The sequence below is a fragment of the Sciurus vulgaris genome (genome assembly GCF_902686455.1).
Source record: "Sciurus vulgaris genome assembly, chromosome: Y".
Classification (NCBI taxonomy): Eukaryota; Metazoa; Chordata; class Mammalia; order Rodentia; family Sciuridae; genus Sciurus; species Sciurus vulgaris.
The window spans coordinates 786483-804638 of NC_136481.1; the positions used below are offsets into that span (position 1 = coordinate 786483).

General features: G+C 33.0%; 1 protein-coding gene across 7 annotated transcripts in view; it reads right to left on the bottom strand.

Moving 5' to 3' along the window:
- Positions 1 to 1768: 1768 nt before the first annotated feature.
- LOC306652051 (zinc finger X-chromosomal protein-like) overlaps positions 1769 to 18156 on the bottom strand; it is a 36005-nt gene continuing 19617 nt past the window's right edge. For 5 of the 7 annotated variants that reach the window (XM_079125128.1, XM_079125127.1, XM_079125124.1 and 2 more), the window contains 7 exons: positions 15001 to 15564; positions 10316 to 10357; positions 8850 to 8999; positions 7087 to 7230; positions 6628 to 6780; positions 6064 to 6204; positions 1769 to 5650 (listed from right to left, as the gene is read on the bottom strand). In XM_079125128.1, coding sequence (XP_078981254.1) covers positions 4464 to 5650; positions 6064 to 6204; positions 6628 to 6780; positions 7087 to 7230; positions 8850 to 8999; positions 10316 to 10357; positions 15001 to 15564 — 2381 coding nt within the window. In that variant the 3' untranslated portion in view covers positions 1769 to 4463. Of the gene's footprint in view, positions 5651 to 6063; positions 6205 to 6627; positions 6781 to 7086; positions 7231 to 8849; positions 9000 to 10315; positions 10358 to 15000; positions 15565 to 17040; positions 17096 to 18156 lie in introns of all 7 variants that reach the window. The other 2 variants (XM_079125130.1, XM_079125129.1) reach the window with 2 other exon arrangements.

The following is an 18156-nucleotide window of genomic DNA, read 5'->3' on the forward strand; positions in this document are numbered from 1 at the left end:
CAAATATTTTAAAAAGAATCAAAACACGAATCCTCCCAAAAAATCTTCCCAAATATTGGAGCCCATGTTTCAGTTTTTTCTCTGAAACACACACAAAAAGCAAACAGTCCTGTGTCCTGATACCGAAAAATAACAACAAAAAACAAAGCCAAGAACTAATCAAACAAAAAACACTAACAAACTAAATACCACATGAAGACCATAGCTCACCATGACCAAGTGAAATTTATTCTTGGAATTCAAGAATAGTTCAACCTCAATATCTTGTAACAAATTAACAAAAAAAAAAAAAAAAAACAGACAAAAAATGAAGGGCATGATCATCTTAACTAATGCAGAAGAAGGTTTTGGTAAGATTTAACAGCCCATAAAATGCAACAAAGTGGAAAGCTATCTCAACATAGTTAAGTCATATTTTTAAAAGACATTGCTTAGTATCAAACTTTTATGATGAAAGACTGAACTCTTATTCACTAAGATTAGGAACAAGGATATTAAGTGATATAGTTTAGTCTTTTAAAAAAAACCCAAGAAACTACACAGGATTCTACTTGGAAAGTCTCTAAAGGGACTGGAGAAATAAACTACTGTTATGGGTATAGTTCTGCAAGAAATTTATGTTTCACAATAAGACTATGCTTATTACTAAACTACATGTACTTAAAAATGATTAAAATGCTAAACTTTAGCCAGGCATGATGGTGCACACCTGCTATCCCAGCCTCGCATGTGAGAGATCTGGATTCAATTCCTGGTACTATGGGGGGCGCGGGGGGCGGGGGGGGAGCGTGGTGGTGGTGAGGTTTTTTTTTTTAACGTCCCCCACAACTACCCTTTTCTTACTATGGTAAAACCAACCAACCAATCAAACAGATTTCTGGGACTAAGGTGGTTTCTTACTCAGAAGAGGTAGACTTGGTTCAAGATTTGTATTCTTACGTTTCCAGGTTATGCAAATTTTAACACTGTGGTTAACACTTGCAATCTCTGGCTCCCACTTCAAAAGCTACTGCTTTCAAGTATTACATCTTTATGATACTGACTGATCATAATGTTTTTCTTCATGCAAGTCTTACAATTTGTAGAAAATATAGAAGAACCAGGCAAAATAAATTGGAAACCATAGGACAGACTGAGTGTTAGGCATATTAATATCTATTGTTGCCATTGTCTTGTCTAACTTACTGCTCTTGCCAGTGACATTTATGTTCTCTTACCATTTAAGGTTACTATTTCAACTGTTAAGTGAACATGTTTCTATAGAGTGGAGTACAATACAATCTATTTTTACCTTTAAAGTAAAAAATGTTTCAATTACATTGCATAATCTACACTTAAGAGACAGGAGAATAACACTATGAATGTACTAAATATACCACTAATTATACTTTAAGACAGTGACTTTATGTTACATGAATTTTACCTCAAAAAAGTCTAAGTGTCTCAATCTTTTCTGCTTGTTTTTGACTCCTGGTAAATCTAGTTTCTGATTTTTACTATGACAAGTATTTAAAACTATATTTTTATGTAGCATATTAAAAATCTTACTACAAATTGAGCATAAAGGAATAAGGCACAAATGAGATATTCCAAAACAAGGTCTTTCTGCTACAGAGACATTAGCAATCATCACTGATTAAAAGGATTTGTACTGAAATAAATTAAAATCTCAAAAATCATTTCCTGCAAGGAAAATTTATCTTAGAAAAGGGAGATGCTAAAACATGAATTTTAAGAACATGTGCACCTCTTGTAAATTGTAAACCACCTCTTGTAAATTCACAGGATCATCAGTGTTGGTGTCTAAGTAACAAAAAAACTGAGAGCAATTAAGCATCCTGCATTCCAGAAGAGATTAAACTTAGCAAAATTGCACATTTTTCCTCAATAAAGTCTGTTTATAGTACTGATATCAAATACACTGAACATTTATTAACAAGAAAATATTCTCCATTTTATTTGCTTATTATTTTCAAGTACACATTTACAATAGCTGTCACATTTTCCTTTTATGAATTTCTTAAGTATTTTACAATGTGTACTGAGGAAAAGACATATAATTTTTAATAGGCAATTTCAATGAAACAATAACTTATGTTCTTGTAAAAATCTGTACCTCTTAAAACTTTTAACTGAAACAACATTTTTAGCTTTGCTAATCAAATTTAAGAATTAAAACGAGCCTGTAACTAATCATGGTATATAACAGTAAGTACAATTTCATGTTTTCTTTATACAAATATATTTTATATTTATCTGACCAAACTATTATTACCTTTAAAAGGTTTCAACATTGTGCTTAAAAAAACAAAACTATTACTCCAGACTATGTGAGAAATATGTGAAAGTATTGTGTTCTTTATCTTTCAGTTTATTTAAAAAACATAAATAACCTAGTTATCTGTACTGATTTAACAGTAAGCTTTAGATTCATAAGTTTAATTTCATTTAAATATTTCCTTTTATACTACTTCAGGGAAAAGTCAAATTCAAAGTAGGTTTAAAAGGTTGAAGATTCTCACACACACAAAAAATAGGGTTTCAAAAACAGTATAATGGCTAACACTAAAAACTGAGTGGAGATACATAAGGGAGGAAAAAAGGCGTAAGAGATTCCAAAATCCATTTCAAGGCTTCAGCTGACATTAAGCTTAAATTCTCATGCTCCAAAACGATGTTAAAATTGGACTAAAGCATTTGAAACAACAAACATTTAGACTTATAATCCTACAAATGTAACTTCTGAATAGGAGTATGGCAGAGAAAAGTTAAAGGTATATCCAGATAGAAACACTGGTATAAAGCACCATAATGAAGCCAGGAGGCAGATTATAGGGTGAGGAAATTTTTTTCTAATCTTCTGCATTGTGCCAGGTATGGGCCAAAAGCTGATTTAAGGAATCTACATATTGTTTTCTGTTCTTCAAAATTCCTATGAACTATATTCTAATTAACAGAATTACATATACATATTTATATAATATATGTATATAATATGTATATGTATAAATATCACTGACTGCTTAAAAACACATCAACTCTCAAAAATCAAACCTGAAAGAACTGGTAATGTATTCCAAGGCAACAGATTTTCATTATGAACTTAAAATACTTTTATCTTCTAATCAAAGTCAACTCGTATGCTAAGTCTTCTTCAGGTTTGGCAACCAAGAAATAAAGCAGGACCAACTTGCCAACTCTAAGTTGTAATCAGCATTCTTTCTGTTACATGGAGACACAACTTCCTTTTGGTCCTACTTTCCTCGCAAAGACAGTTCCCTCACAGAATTCCGAGAAAAAACTAAATTACAAATGTCTGGATTAACCTTCTAGAAACTTAAATAAGTCTGAAGTTGAAACTATAAAATGTTCTGTCTAAAAACACGTAACTTCCATTTTTTTATTACCAAAATTAAAGGAAAATACCTTCACTTTTACTAGTCTTATTTTTCCCTTCTAATTCCTCAACCAAAATTTAGTTTCTCTGAACAGCAAGTTTACAAAATACTCTCAATACATCCCTGCATATTTTATATTTCTATAAATTTGACAGTTTTCATCACAGGTATAAACTGGGGACTGTGTGCATGAAGAGCAACACACCTACCAAAAATTTAGGGAATATTTATATACCAAGCTGCAAAACAAAAAACAAAAAGCAAAAAAACCCCCAAAACTAAGGTCCACAATTTACTTCTAAAATACTGCAAAATTCAGCCCACACCAAGTTTCATTTGTAGAACATAACTATTTCAACACAAAATAGCAAAGAAAAAGAACAAGTAACAAGTATGAGCAAAATCTTCTGTAATATTTTTCAAAACTTCCTTAGGCTGAAAAAAAGATATAAACACTATGAAAAAGGCTAAAGTTTTCTTGGAAATTACTTTTTGCCTACGAAGCGAAATAAAAATTAAACAAACCCAAATTGACATTCCACAATCCGCAATCCTAGCAGCTCAAACAGAAAGTTTCATTGTCAAGTAATCTGAAAATATTGATAAGGAAATGATTTCCATATTATAATATGAACAGACTATAGAATCTCCCACTTACACATTAGCAGATGTCTCTAATGTGAAAAATTTATGTCAAAAACAACAGGTCAAAGTGATTGATTATTAGAGTTACCAATCTTAAATTATTTTGTCTTAGCAGAGTACCATCAAGGTGAATAAGGTAAAACAAATGAATGGTAAAGATTCTAATACTGAAAATTTAGCATAGAATCAAGGATTACTTTTTTAAAAGCAACTTAATTGTTGCCACCTTTCCTCATTTATTAAATAAACTGAATAGGATTCAGAACACTTTTGAATAAAATGTAAAGAAAAATAGAAGCAAATAATAGTATTTGTAAGTAGCATAAATCGATGTATATGGTATTGTACGTGAACAAGAATGACAGACTTTAAAATGAATTTCCTGTTATAAAAGCAACATCTTTACAAAAGTCTATGAACTTATTTGGATAGGCTAACTTCTTTGTGATGTCGCATTATGTGCTGGTTCTTTTCTGAAGGTCTTCGGAAGCCTTTCTTGCAGTACTCACAGCGATGAGGATAGTCTTTTGTATGAATAGAAATAACATGCCGTTTAAAACCTGAGGCATCTGTAGTGCTATACTCACAGTACTCACACTGATACACTTTCCGGCCACTGTGTGTCTTCATATGCTTTTTAAGCTCATTCTGTTGCCTAAATCCCTTTCTACATCTCTTACACCTAAATGGAAGGTCCTTTGTGTGAACTGAGAGAATATGGCGACTTAGTACAAATGGATCTGCAATCTTAAAGTCACAATGTCTACACTGGTGCATTTTTTTACCCTTGTGGGCAGCCACATGTTTCTTGAGTTCTGAAGGCCTATGAAAGCCTTTATCACACATGTCACACTTGTGGGGGTAGTCTTTTGTGTGAACTGAAATTATGTGTCGCTTCAAATCACTGGAGTTTGAACTCTTGTGGTCACAATGCAAACACTGGTGTGTTTTGTTTTCTTGGTGAACAAGAGCATGTTGCTGCACCTCTTTGGTATCTGAGAAAGTCAGAAGACAAACGTCACATTTGAACGGCATCTCTTTACTATGCTTAGTTTTTACATGCGTTTTCAAGTTAGAAGAGTCTGCAGATCTATAATCACAATATTGGCACTGGTATGGTTTCTCTCCAGTATGGATTCGCATGTGTTTTTTGAGCTCTGATGGGTGACGAAAACCTTTCCCACATTCCACACAAATATGAGGAAAGTTCTTGCTGTGGACTGCCAAAAGGTGGCGATTCAATAACCCTTGTTCAGCTGTCTCATATTCACAGAATTTACACTTGTGCATTTTGTTGGTTCCTTTTTCCTTGTGCACCATTTTGTGAGTAAACAAAGCCCCAGTGTGAGAGAAATGCTTTCCACACTCATCACATTCAATGATTTTCTCTACCTTGCTAGTTAGCTTGTGGTTTTCCAGGTGATTGTGTAAACTTATCTTTTTGTTGGTAGTGTAATCACAGTCGGTACAGCAATACTTCTTCTTGGCAATGTGTTCGGGATGGTTTTTCATGTGCCTTTTCAAAAAACCTCTTGACTTAAATTTCTTCCCACAAATCATGCAAGGGTAGACAGTCAAGGGATGTCCATCAGGGCCAATAATTATTGCTATGAAAGGAAAAGAAAAAAACACAAGGGTTCAAACCCTGTTCTGTTTTACTTTTTTCAAACATTAGTGTTTTCTGAATATTACTGGGCATATGCTCCTGTAAAATAAGAACTTTTTTTTCACCGCTTTTCAACTAGAGACATTGCAATCCTATAAAAACAAAAATCTGTGTGCTTATGACCATACTAATCTCAATCCTTCCAGTTTAAAAATTGAACAACTAAGTAGTGATGAAACTACAACTTAGAAATCTGTTAAAAAAAAAAACAAAAAACTCAGAGTTTATTTAGCATTTCTATATTTGGTTATTACAACAGGTAATTAATGAATGAATGTCCTCTGTGGATGAATGAGTGTCCTCTGAGAGTTGCCCAGCAGAGCTTGCAGTGCTGTGGAATTCATGTGTTCTCACCTGTTTGATACTGCCTGGAATCAGGTCTTCTCCTTTTCTTTGGTTTTTGTTTACCCAGTCTGCCATGGCCAGCAGACTCATCTATGTGCAAGAGGGCACTTGCAGTGCCATTCCGGTTTTCAATTCCATCAGAATTATTACCTAACAATGAGCATTAAAAAACAACATTATAAAATATTGTGAACTATAAAGGATTAGGAAGCATTGGTTAACTACAATGAAAAGTAAGTTATGTTATGCATGAATTAAAGAAATTCTCCATTTTAGGAAATAGGTCTTATGGCCATGTTTTAAGTAAGTCATAGTCTTTTCCCTGACAGACTCCCTTCATTGTCTCCAAAATTATAAAACAGTAAGCACAATATGATAAAGAAACCTGAAAATTGTGTACTTATTAACATAAGCATGAACAGAAACTCATTCTAAAAGGTAAGATGCAAACTATAAAATCTTGAGTTTTCTATTTTTATTTAAATCACAATACCAGTTACTTCATATATCTAAACCTTAACCACAGAAACCATTTTCCAGTGATTGAATATTAAAGAACCACTCGATCCTTACCATAAGCTGCTGCCCATGCAATTGGCATGAAGGCTTTCATTTCACTGTCATCCATCTGCTGTTCATGCACAGCAGCAGCTGCTGCTGCAACAGCAGCATCTTCTTCTCCTACAATCACTTCCATATAAACCTCATCAGTTATCTCAGCAACATCTAAATACAAATCAATAAAAAATGTTTTATGACCAGATTTACTGAACTCATACAGGAAAATACATTAGCAGTATAATATACTAGGAAATATTCAAGAAATACTGACAGAACATTCCTTGGATTTCATTCACCATAGTTTATTTAAAGCAACAATCTAAGCTTACATTCAGAATCACTAATATCATTTCCTGGAATAAGGTTAGTATAATTAATTTGTGGCTTACTTCTTTCAAATACTGGTTGCATTAAAAAAAAAAAGCTTGGAGAAACATAAAATTACTTCCCACAAAAAGGCCACCTGCTTACTTAAGTCTTCATCTTCTTGTTGGGAGTCATTGACCGTCATATAAACCATCTTTTCCCTAGGAACACGAATAGTGCTGTTTTGATCAAGAAGTTCAACTCCATGATCATTCTCAGGCTCACTCTCCACAATGTCTACTGTTCCACCTATTAGGGATGAAGACAGCTTCAAGAATTTATTTGAAACTTCATTTCAACAAGTTTTTATTTTTTTAATGTAACATTAAAAATATATCTTGCCATTCTTCACAGAAGTAGAAAAATCAATAATAATAATGAAATAATTTTAAGTCAATAAGGTAATGCTAGAAGCATCACAATACCTGACTCCTAATTAATTATGGTACAGAATTAGTTAGACTGCTAAAAACTGCTTGGTACTGGCATAAAAATAGACTCACAGACCAATGGTACAGAATAAAAAACACCCATCAAAAGTCATTTGATCCTTGACAAAGGTACCAGAAACATACACAGGAGAAAAAGACATCCTGTTTGATGTCTGGTGCTGTGACAACTGACTCTCCATATGTAGAAGATTAAACTAGACCCTGATCTCGCACTCAAAACAAATAACAATTCAAAATGGATCAGAATAGAAACTATTCAACTCCTAGAAGAAAATACAGGGTCAACACTCCAGCTTTTAGAAACAGTCAGTGACTTTCTAATAGGACCTTTAAAGCTCAGAAAATAATGCCAAGAGTAATAAATGGGATGGTATCAAATTAAAATGCTTCTACATAGCAAAGAAACATGTGAAGTGAGCACCTATAGAATGGGGAAAATCTCTGCTTGCTACTCTTCTGAAAGAGGATTAATATTTACAATCTATGAAGAATTCAAAAAGCTTTACACCAAAAACACAATCAAATAATTTAATAAAGGCAAATGAATTAAACAGACACCTTTCCAAAGAAGTAATATAAATGGTCAACAGATACATGAAAAAATGTTCAACAACATTTGAAATGCAAATCAAAACCACACTGAAATTTTATCTTACACCAGACAAAATGGTAGTCATCTAGAATACAAATAATCATAATAAATGCTAGAGAAGATATGGAGAAAAAGAAAAAATTTTACTCTGTTGATAAGGCTGTAAATTAGTACAACTACTATAGAAATCAGTAGCTGTCCTAGGCAGGGAACCACCATATGACCCAGCTACACTCATCCTCAGTATACATCCTAAAAAATTAAAGACATCATACTACAATAACATGCATGACCATATTTATAGCTGCACAATTCAGAATAGCCACAATTCACAATGGAATCAGCCTAGGTGTCTATCAATGGATGAATGGACAAAGAAAATGTGGTACACATATACAATGAAATTTTACTGAGCCAAAGAAAAATGGCCTATGTCATTTGCAGGAAAATGGATGGAACCTGAGACCATTACATTAAGTAAAATAAGTCCAACTCAGAAGATCAAGGGTGATCTGTGCAGAAACTAGAGGGGAAAAAGGAAAACAAAGTGGGGATAGATCTCATGAAAATCAAAGGAAAATCAGTAAAAGAACAAAGGAATGCAACATGGAGTGAAAGGGGGGAAATGTTGGGAAGCAATATTGGCCAATTACATTGTTATTTGTGTGCAAGTATGTATATGTAACAATAAGCCCTATCAACATGTGCACCAATAAAAAAGGTGGAAAAAAGTTTTAAAAGTATCTTCAAAAAAGATTTGAAATTTTCTAGTCTAAATGTCTTAAGTTTTATGTAAAACAATCATGCTGAAGGATTCCTCTTACCTAAGTCATCCTCACCAGGGTCAGCTTTAAAAATGTATACCTTGATGACTTCAGGGCAAGTGCCTTCTACTTTACAAGAATCAATTTCTGACTCTGCATCCATTGTCACTGCAGTGGAACCATTATGTTCTATTTTGCCAGCATCGTCCACTACAGAGGGAAGAAACATGTCATAAAGAGTGAACAATACATGCTAAAATAAAATATTTCTATTTTTTAAAGTTTTTTTAAAACAAAATCTAACATGATTCCTGTAAAATTAAGTGATTTTAGCTCAACAAACATTAGATGCAATAAATACATTTTAAATGACTTCTAGGAGTTAAATAAAATATTTCTTATAAATCAAACTTTTGGTATTCCCAAACCTTAGTAAATAATAAAAAGTTATACTTCATCCTCACTTATTAAAAGGTGAAAACATGATTATAATTACAGATATTTCTGTATATACTTATAATCAATGTTCTAACAGTAAAGTCAGCAAACACTAGTCTTAATGCAAGTATTTCATTAGTACCACCTTATTCTATTATTGCTGAATACAATTAAAAATTTAAAAAAGCAAAATATGATTATCAGAAAGATACATTGCTAGACAAGAACAAGGAATGTGTCAATGAGTGACTGAACTAAAGCTGTCGTGATAGCAAAGTTATTTAAATTCAGTCTTATTTTTAACAGTGGCTTATGAACACAGGAGACAATATTTGAATTTTTTTCAAATTCCCAATTATGAATTTTTAATTTAAATGGGGTTCTTTCTTTCTTCTTTTTGGAAGTGCTAATGCCACCCAAGGCTTTACAAATGCAAGGCAAATGCTTTGCTCCTGAGCTACATGCCAGTGCCCAGACTTATGATCTTCAGATGCAGAACTAAATTTCTATAATCAAAATTCTTACATAGCTTACATTAAAGATGAACTTAGTATTTTAAAAGTTAACTCTGAAAAGCAAAACTACAATGATATTTAATTTTAAATTTTTTACTCATTAGGTATAAAGGTCTGCATGCAAACAGTATTCTGAAACATTTTTTCTTACTAGCACTATTATGATAAAATCTAACTACTTTATTTGAAATGCAAAAACCTCAAATAATGAGCCACTAAAAATTAAGATTTGTTGATGGTGGTGGGTTTTCTAACACAATAATATACTTATATTTGGAAACTTTTTTAGCACCCATTTGATCACAATACTGAAATACCATTAACAAATATATTAGTTGAATTTTTTACCATTTAAATTTAAATTTAGATGATCAATTGAGAAAAAAGTTTCTTATATGAGTACATATTTACGCTGAATCTGAACTCTCTAGTGCAAACTTTGAATGCTAAATTGAAGTAGAATATTAATTTTCTTAAAATTGACTTTGTACTATCATGAATAAAAAGACATTTAAAATTATTAAAATATTTTTAAAATTTGTAACTTAAAAAATTATTTAAAAAGAGTATTACCATGAAAGAGTCTGGAGTGATTTGGCAAAACAATGTCTTGTGCTGTCAAAGAAACAAAAGAAATGATACCTCACTCATGCTGCAAGAGAATGACATTTGCAAAGAATATATCAGGGATTTAAACGAAACTTTACTGAAATGGCAGTATTATTTTAAAAAATGAATTCTTCAATACACCTGCAATGCAGAATGTGAATGGGAAGTGTGGCCAACTAGCAGATTAATCAAGTTACAGAAGACCTTTTGGAACAAGCAGAAATACTCAAAATTCTGGCAGGATGGAAGTTTCTCAATTTATTTAAAATCATAATCTGCAGGTATGGAACCTAGATTAACACACTGATTTAAAGGCATTCTGCCACTAAGGATTCTTTTTTTTGGCTAGATGGTGTGGTGGTGGGGGATGGAGGATTGAACTCAGGGGCACTCAACCACTGAGTCACTGAGTTAGCCCTATTTTGTATTTAGAGAAAGGGGTCTCACTCAGTTGCTTAAGTGCCTTGCTTTTGCTGAAGTTGGCTTTGAACACCCATCCCAGCCCTCTGAGCTGCTGGGATTATAGGCATGCTTCACTGAGCTCAATGAAAAACTAGGGATACTTAAGGGGCTTGAAAACTTCCAATTTTATCATATTATTGGCTATACCATCCTGCTGACCTAGAAAAGTCAGTAACAAGTGACTGAGATGTGGAGTGAGGTCTTGATCTGTGAATCTACTGCAATCAGTAAGAGATGATGAGATCTGAATCAGGACAGAGATAATAAATTTGAGGTAAATGACTACATCTGGAATCACAGGAATAAAATGAGCACGACAGATGAAAGACTGAGATGTGAATCTACCTGCTGGTTACAGAAGACTGAAAGCAGACACAGAAGCTATGGAGAAAATGCTTATTATTAAGACACTTAGGTGGTAGTAATTTACAGTATAAAAAAGACTGGGCTAAGGTCAGAGTCCTAGAAATCTTGTGATTTAAGGAAAAGAAAAGAAACTATTAACAAAGTAACCTAAGAAGAGAAAGCTGGAGAGTTTAATAGGAGGGCTGGAAGGAAGTGAAGAAGCTTGAAGTTTCACAAATCCTAGTTAAACCTACTGTAATAACAGCACAAATGAAAGTCAAAGTAGAATATATAAGTCAAGGAAGCAGTAGTGACCAGGTAATTGCAAAGTTTTTGGAAAAAAGTAGCATAGAAAAGCTATATGGGGATTAAGGAAAAAAATAAAGTTATACTTTTTTTCAAGAAGTCCAATTTTATAATTTTGGGGGGCTATAATTTTCTTTTTCAGAGGTAGGAATGGAATCCAGAGATTCCTGCAAAGTGGGCAAATATTTCCCCTCTGATCCACACCTCCACTTCCACAATTCTAGTTCTAAAAAGAAGAACAAAGCAGTATGACTAGAATGGGTTACAGATTCAAGATAGTTCAGGATCCTCATGACTGGTCTTTGGGGAAAATACAGAGATTTGAAGGATGTGGTAAAACTGGCAGATAAAAATTTCAAAGGAAATGGGAGAAGATCAAACTAGGAGCAAAAATGAAGAAAAAAACACTATTCTTTTTGAGATCAAGGACAAGAAGTAAATAAAAATGGGACCAAGCTGTTTTGGAGGAAACAGCAGTATAATTTGAAATACAGAAAGCATTTAAATGGCATGTAGCTTTAATAACATGTATACAACAAAAAGCAAAGACTAACAGTAAAAGAATTCCAGAATGGATAAGTGAAGGACAGTAAGTTTTCTTGAAGCTTACTAATACTGAAATTTCAAAAAGCCATCCTTTCTGATTACAAACAAAACACTTATTTCTTCAGATTTCCCTGAACTTGTAACTATCAAAATCAAAGTATTATTACTATGTTTTATAAAAATGATTTGGGGGCAGAAACAGGCATCACATCCTAATTATAATTTGGTGTATACTAAGTTTCTTCTTTGGGACCTGGAAACATGGCAGATATGTAACCCACAGCCTGAAGTAAGAGAACTTTCTGGTAAGCTGTTTTTTTAAAATGTAAACAAAAATAATTCAAATATGAAACTTACCTGGGGAAGAGTAACGTTGTTATATTGCAAAGTTATATTATAGAATTCACAACAAGAATTTCACCTTGGAAAGGTACAGCCCACTAATTCAATCTAAAATTATTCTAAGCAACACAGTAATCAAAAATTAGAAATTTAGAGCTAGGACTTTACAAAATAGGTTTTAGTCCAAGAAATTAAGGTGACCTCTAATAACTACCTTTGTAAGACATTTTATAACTTCTTTAGTTTTCTAAATATTTTAACTCATTTTTTATATAATGTGAAAAACTGGGGGTGGTATAAAATTTGTGTAGAGTCACTGAGCTATTAAGCCAGGGGGAGTAGTAGAAGGACTGTAGGGCTTGGCTATTGCTCAGTGGTAAAGCCTCACATGTGTTAGGCACTGGGTAAATCCTCAGCACCACATAAAAATAAATAAAGATACTGTGTCCATGTACTACTAAAATTTCTTTTAAAAGGACTATCTTTAGAATAAGCTTTAGTTTTAACTAGTCCAATCACTTCTCCATGCTTCCATTAAAAATTATAATTTTGCTGAGAAAAATGTTATTTTGCACTCAACTGCATTTTGTTTAAATTAATATCATAAGTATTATGATATCATTAATGATATTAAATTAATATCATTAAGTATTTACCATTATCAGTCTTCTAGTGAATGATAGGGCATGTCTATTTAAATTATCTCTGAAAATTAGGTTTTTGTTAAGGTTTACTTAAATCACATTATTTATATATTACACTTACACAATACACAGTAGAGAAGAAATGAGTTGTTTAAAAGAAAAATTAGTGGGGCTGGGGATATAGTTCAGTTGGTAGAGTGCTTGCCTAACATGCACAAGGCCATGGCTTCAATCCCCAGCACCACCAAAAAAAAAAAAAAAAAAAAAAAAAAAAAAAGAAAGAAAAAAGAAAAATTACGCTACTTTAAAATAAAAATTGTAAGACATTCAGTAACAAAAATAGCTTAATATCACTGCTGATCATCTACTGTCTTGCACAGTCTTTCAGTTTCTATGCTTTCTTATTTCTGCAAACCTGGGTGAGAAAAAAATTCAAACATGCCTGATATAATTTTTGTCTTAGCACCTACAACTGTGCACTTGACTCTGGACAGAAAACAATACACATTATAGACTGACATCATTTTTAAATTTACGACCACAATCTTTTAGTAGAAAAATGAACAAAACCACATGTAATTAATGAAATACCATGTTACAATCATTCAAGAAAGGAAAGAGAAACGGGGTAAGAGAATGTTTAAACAAGTATAGTTAATGCCGGGCACAGTGGTGCATTCCTGTAATCTCTGTGGCTTAGGAGACTGAGGCAGGAAGATCACAAGTTCAAAGTTGGTCAGCCTCAGCATTTTAGCAAGACCCTAAGAAACTCAGTGAGACCCGTCTCTAAATAAAAAATACAAAAAAAGGTTGGGGATGTGGCTCTGTGGTTAAGTAAACCTGGGTTTAATCCCTGATACAAATAAAAAATAAGTATACCTAAAAGCCCCAAAACCAAAAACAAAACAAAACAAAAACCTTTTAACTTACATATGTAAACTAAGAAGTTCAGTAAATCACAAAGATTTCACATTCAGCTATAATTAAACTGGCATAAGACAAAAGAGAAATTCTTGAAATTAGTCAAGCTAGACACCAGGAAAAGATGTAAATTTTCCTTTTTTCAATAACAGATGACTTCTATAGGCTAAAAAATATATGCACGTAATCTATTCAATTATGCTGAAAAGAAAACAAAATTCTATTCTATTCAACAATTCCTTATACTCCATAATTTAACTTTTAAAATGAAGGAATAAAGAAAAAATAAAGAAAAGCAGGAGGAGTACATTAAGAAATTTACTGAAAAATCAAACCATAGTTAATCCATAGTAACTGACTCTGTAATACTTGCATAGAGACAGACTTAACTGTTTACATCAAGACTACTTGAGACCAATTCTTAGTCCTCATTTGACTTTCCTGGAAACTTAAGGCAACAAATACTTTGTCTTTTCTGAACTTAGATTAACATATGAAATTCCTTTATGAAAAGTCTATCAAAAACAAAAAAAAGCAGAAGTTACTGCATAATAAAAAGAGCCCTCCAATAACACCATTTACATTTTAGAAACAATTCCAATAAGGTAATTAACAGCACAGTCACATCTTTCATGATTTCATAACTTCAATCCTCTTTTTTTTTCCACTTATTTTACTATTCTATTTTTATGCAGAAATAACTACTCTGTACCAGTTAGTTACAAATTGGCTTATCTCAGGCTCCAATCTGAAACAAAATGCAGGTAGGTTTATCATATTTATCTTAAATCCACCGAAGTTTAAGGAAATTTCAACCATGATGTAAGTCAGGGAAAGCAGAATTTTTAAAACACCTTCAAAACTGGGCATGATGGTGCACACCTATTATCTCAGCTGTTCACAAATCTGAGGCAGGATGATCAGAAATTTGATGCCAGTCTAGGCAACTCAGTGAGATCCTGTCTCAAAATAAAAAGGGATGAATGTAGCTCAGTGCTTGCCTAACATATGTGAGGCCCTGGATTCAATCCCCAGTACCATAAACAAAAACACCTCTAACAATCAGCATACAGCAAGACTTACAAGAAATCATAAGGTAGTCCTCACAGTTGCTTTTGTCATCATCTTGCTGGTCCACAGGGATCCCACTTGCATCTATGACTGCTTCAGAGGCACAGTCCGTTACCAATACTTCTTCTGAAACTAAGTTTGTCGTCAGAGGATCAGTGACAATTTCTGCTTCCACTTCACTATCATGAACCACATGTTCAACATGCCGCACTACATCGGACACGTGTATAGAGTCACTTGTCAAGACGTGTTCTGGCATAGACACTGAGGTTGAAGTAATGTCAGAAGGTAAAACATCATCTGGAACTGTGCAATGTGCTAAAGAAACTTCTTCGGTTACATCTGAATCAAGTACTTGCTCAGGAATGATGACACTGTCAGACACATCAGCTTCCTCTAAAATATCTGAGCACTGAACATCCTCTATAACAACATCTTCAATGACATCTTGGATTACAACAGAATCTTGGACATCAGGAACAAAATTATGCACAGTTATGTCTGAATTAGAAACAAAAACAGTTTCTTGTACTTCCACAACAATCTGATCACCATCCATGTGTGTGGAATCAGCTCCTTAAGAATAAAAATCAAAAAAACAATTTTTAGGTAAGTAGGTATGATCATTTCAAGTAATGTAAAACTTAATTATTGTATCAGGAAAACAGTCTACCTTCTCAGTGTTCCTCAAACACTAAAAGAAATTATAGAAAAGATGAAGGAACCTATCTCTAATGCATATAATGAGTAGAAATTAACCAAACTTTTTAAAAGAATGTCAACATGAGAAACTCTCATGCCACTAAACTAAAATCTTAAGAAATGATTATGTAAAACAAGTAGTACAAATCACAAACCAAATATACCATTTTTCATTGTTTCATTTCTGTTCCTTTTCTCACTCTTTTCTTCTCTTCATTCTCTAAACATGTTTTTTTATCGTTCCTTTTTTTCTTTACTCTACAATTTCTCCAGTTTGTTGTTCTACGACAATCCATCAACATCCTCTATCACTGATGTTGGCAATGACAAAATAACACTCTAAATCTAAACCTTATAAAACAACCACAATAGAAGTCAAAAGTAGGATAAATCACTGGTAAGCAAAAAAGAAAAATGACGGGAGAATAAAATTGCCTGGAGAGATAAAATGAACACAAGTGAAGCTGCCTAGAGGTGATAGAGGGTGAGGATAGTTTTGATGGGGCCTTTTCCAATTTCATTAGGTTACTCTACCTCCATCTTGCCTCTCCTTCATGTCCCAGGGCACAAATTCCAAAGCATTTCCTCAGAACAATAAATCCCTTAATCTACTTCCATTCTGCAGTTAAGAAGATAGAAGAGTGAACCAATGAAAGCCCGCTGAGATTAAATGACTTAACCATGATCACAAAATCTGCACAGCATATGGTGCTCAGTAAATATTATTATGAATAAATGCCACAAGTGGAAAAGAAGTCATATATCTTTACCAAAAAATATAACAATAAAAATTAAAAATAAAATACAAAACTTGGGGATTATGGCTCCTAGTCCAGAGAAAGGCAAACAGGAAGAGGACTTACATTATAAGTTACTCAAGTGACCAGTGATTCAGGTTTTAACTCAGATTAGGATGAGTCCAAAGAAGTGACTAAATAATTAACTCTGTCAGAGACAATGGTATCCAAAAAACACAAAGTTTCTACTATCTGCCCCCACAACACACAGATCAAAGATCAACAAGGGTAAAAACCCAAGAAAAGTTGTATGAAGTCTTCAAAGACAGTTAATATACACTTTAACTATGTACAGATGATAATAGTGAAAAAAGTTTTATATCAATAAAATTTTTACACAATGTTTTATACTGATATGAAGCAAGAGATCTATGAAATCTCCATTTTGCTGATATAAATGTAAAAGCATTAAGTGGCAAGTACACTACTAACAGTTTAAATCAGAGAATAGCACTGTACACTTCAAGTTTTGTGATCTTGGGCAAGTCATTTAACCTCTAAATTTCAGTCTTCTCATTAAAAAAATGAGGACAGTAGTATCTGCCATGCATACCTCACAGGACTGTGGTGGTGATCAAATGGGAATGTATGGAAAGTGTCCTGAAAAACTGTAATGAGAGTTTTAATTATTATTATGCATATAAAAACAAAGGTTCTAATAGATTAAGTGACTTGCTCAAAGATAAACAAATACTCTAAGTGTTAACCACCTGGACTACGATTTTTCTCTAAAGAGTCTCTTTTAGGCACATTATATACTTCAGTATGTTTTTAAGAATCATAATCATTATCAAAATGAATTACCAAATGTAAATTAAAAGACTATGCCAAACTGACATACAAACAGAAAGTATGTCAAAAATTCCTAGATTTCTTGGTAAAGTCAAGTATTACTGCAGTAATATATGGACATATAACCACCTCAGAGTCAATTAATAAAACTAATTAAGATAATTAATTTGTAAGAGCAACTATGTAATAGATAAAATTTACTCTGCAGCATTTACATGTTATGTATTCCAAATGATGAGTAATCTGAAATTGTGAACACATTTTCCTAATATTAGAATTTCATAAAATATAAATTCCTTATGTAGTTTGGGTAAGTCAGAAAAAGTCTTATCTACTTAATGTGAAGTCTCCTTTTGAGGACACATGAAACTCAAAGAGTTGTAAAAGTAAGATAGACTTAAAAGCAAAAGACCATAAAATTATCCATTGGGCAATGAAGAGAAGAGACATGAATGAGTCAAGAAAGAAACCAGAAATAAAGAAAGCAGTTCCAAAACTGCAGATTAAGAATGAGATAACGAAGTCTGGGTTATGCTGTACCATCTGGTCAAATGGACTGAAAAGGCAGTGTGAAAAGTAGATTTTTCTTATAACCCAAGTAAATCAACCTGACTCCAGCCTACTCAGTTGTCCCCATAGCCCTATTGCCTATAAACATGCTAGTTATGGCTTAAACTTCATGGACTGCCAGTGTGGTTAACTTTATAAACTTAAATTGACTATTCTGGATAATTTGAGCCCAATTTCATCAAATGTATTTAAAGGCAGAGAATTTTATGGAAGTGGGATTAGAAAACTGAAGCAGAATGGAGGAGCAACATGGAAATCATGAGAGGAAACATAGGCAGACACAAGGAGCAAAGACCTACTTCTCAAC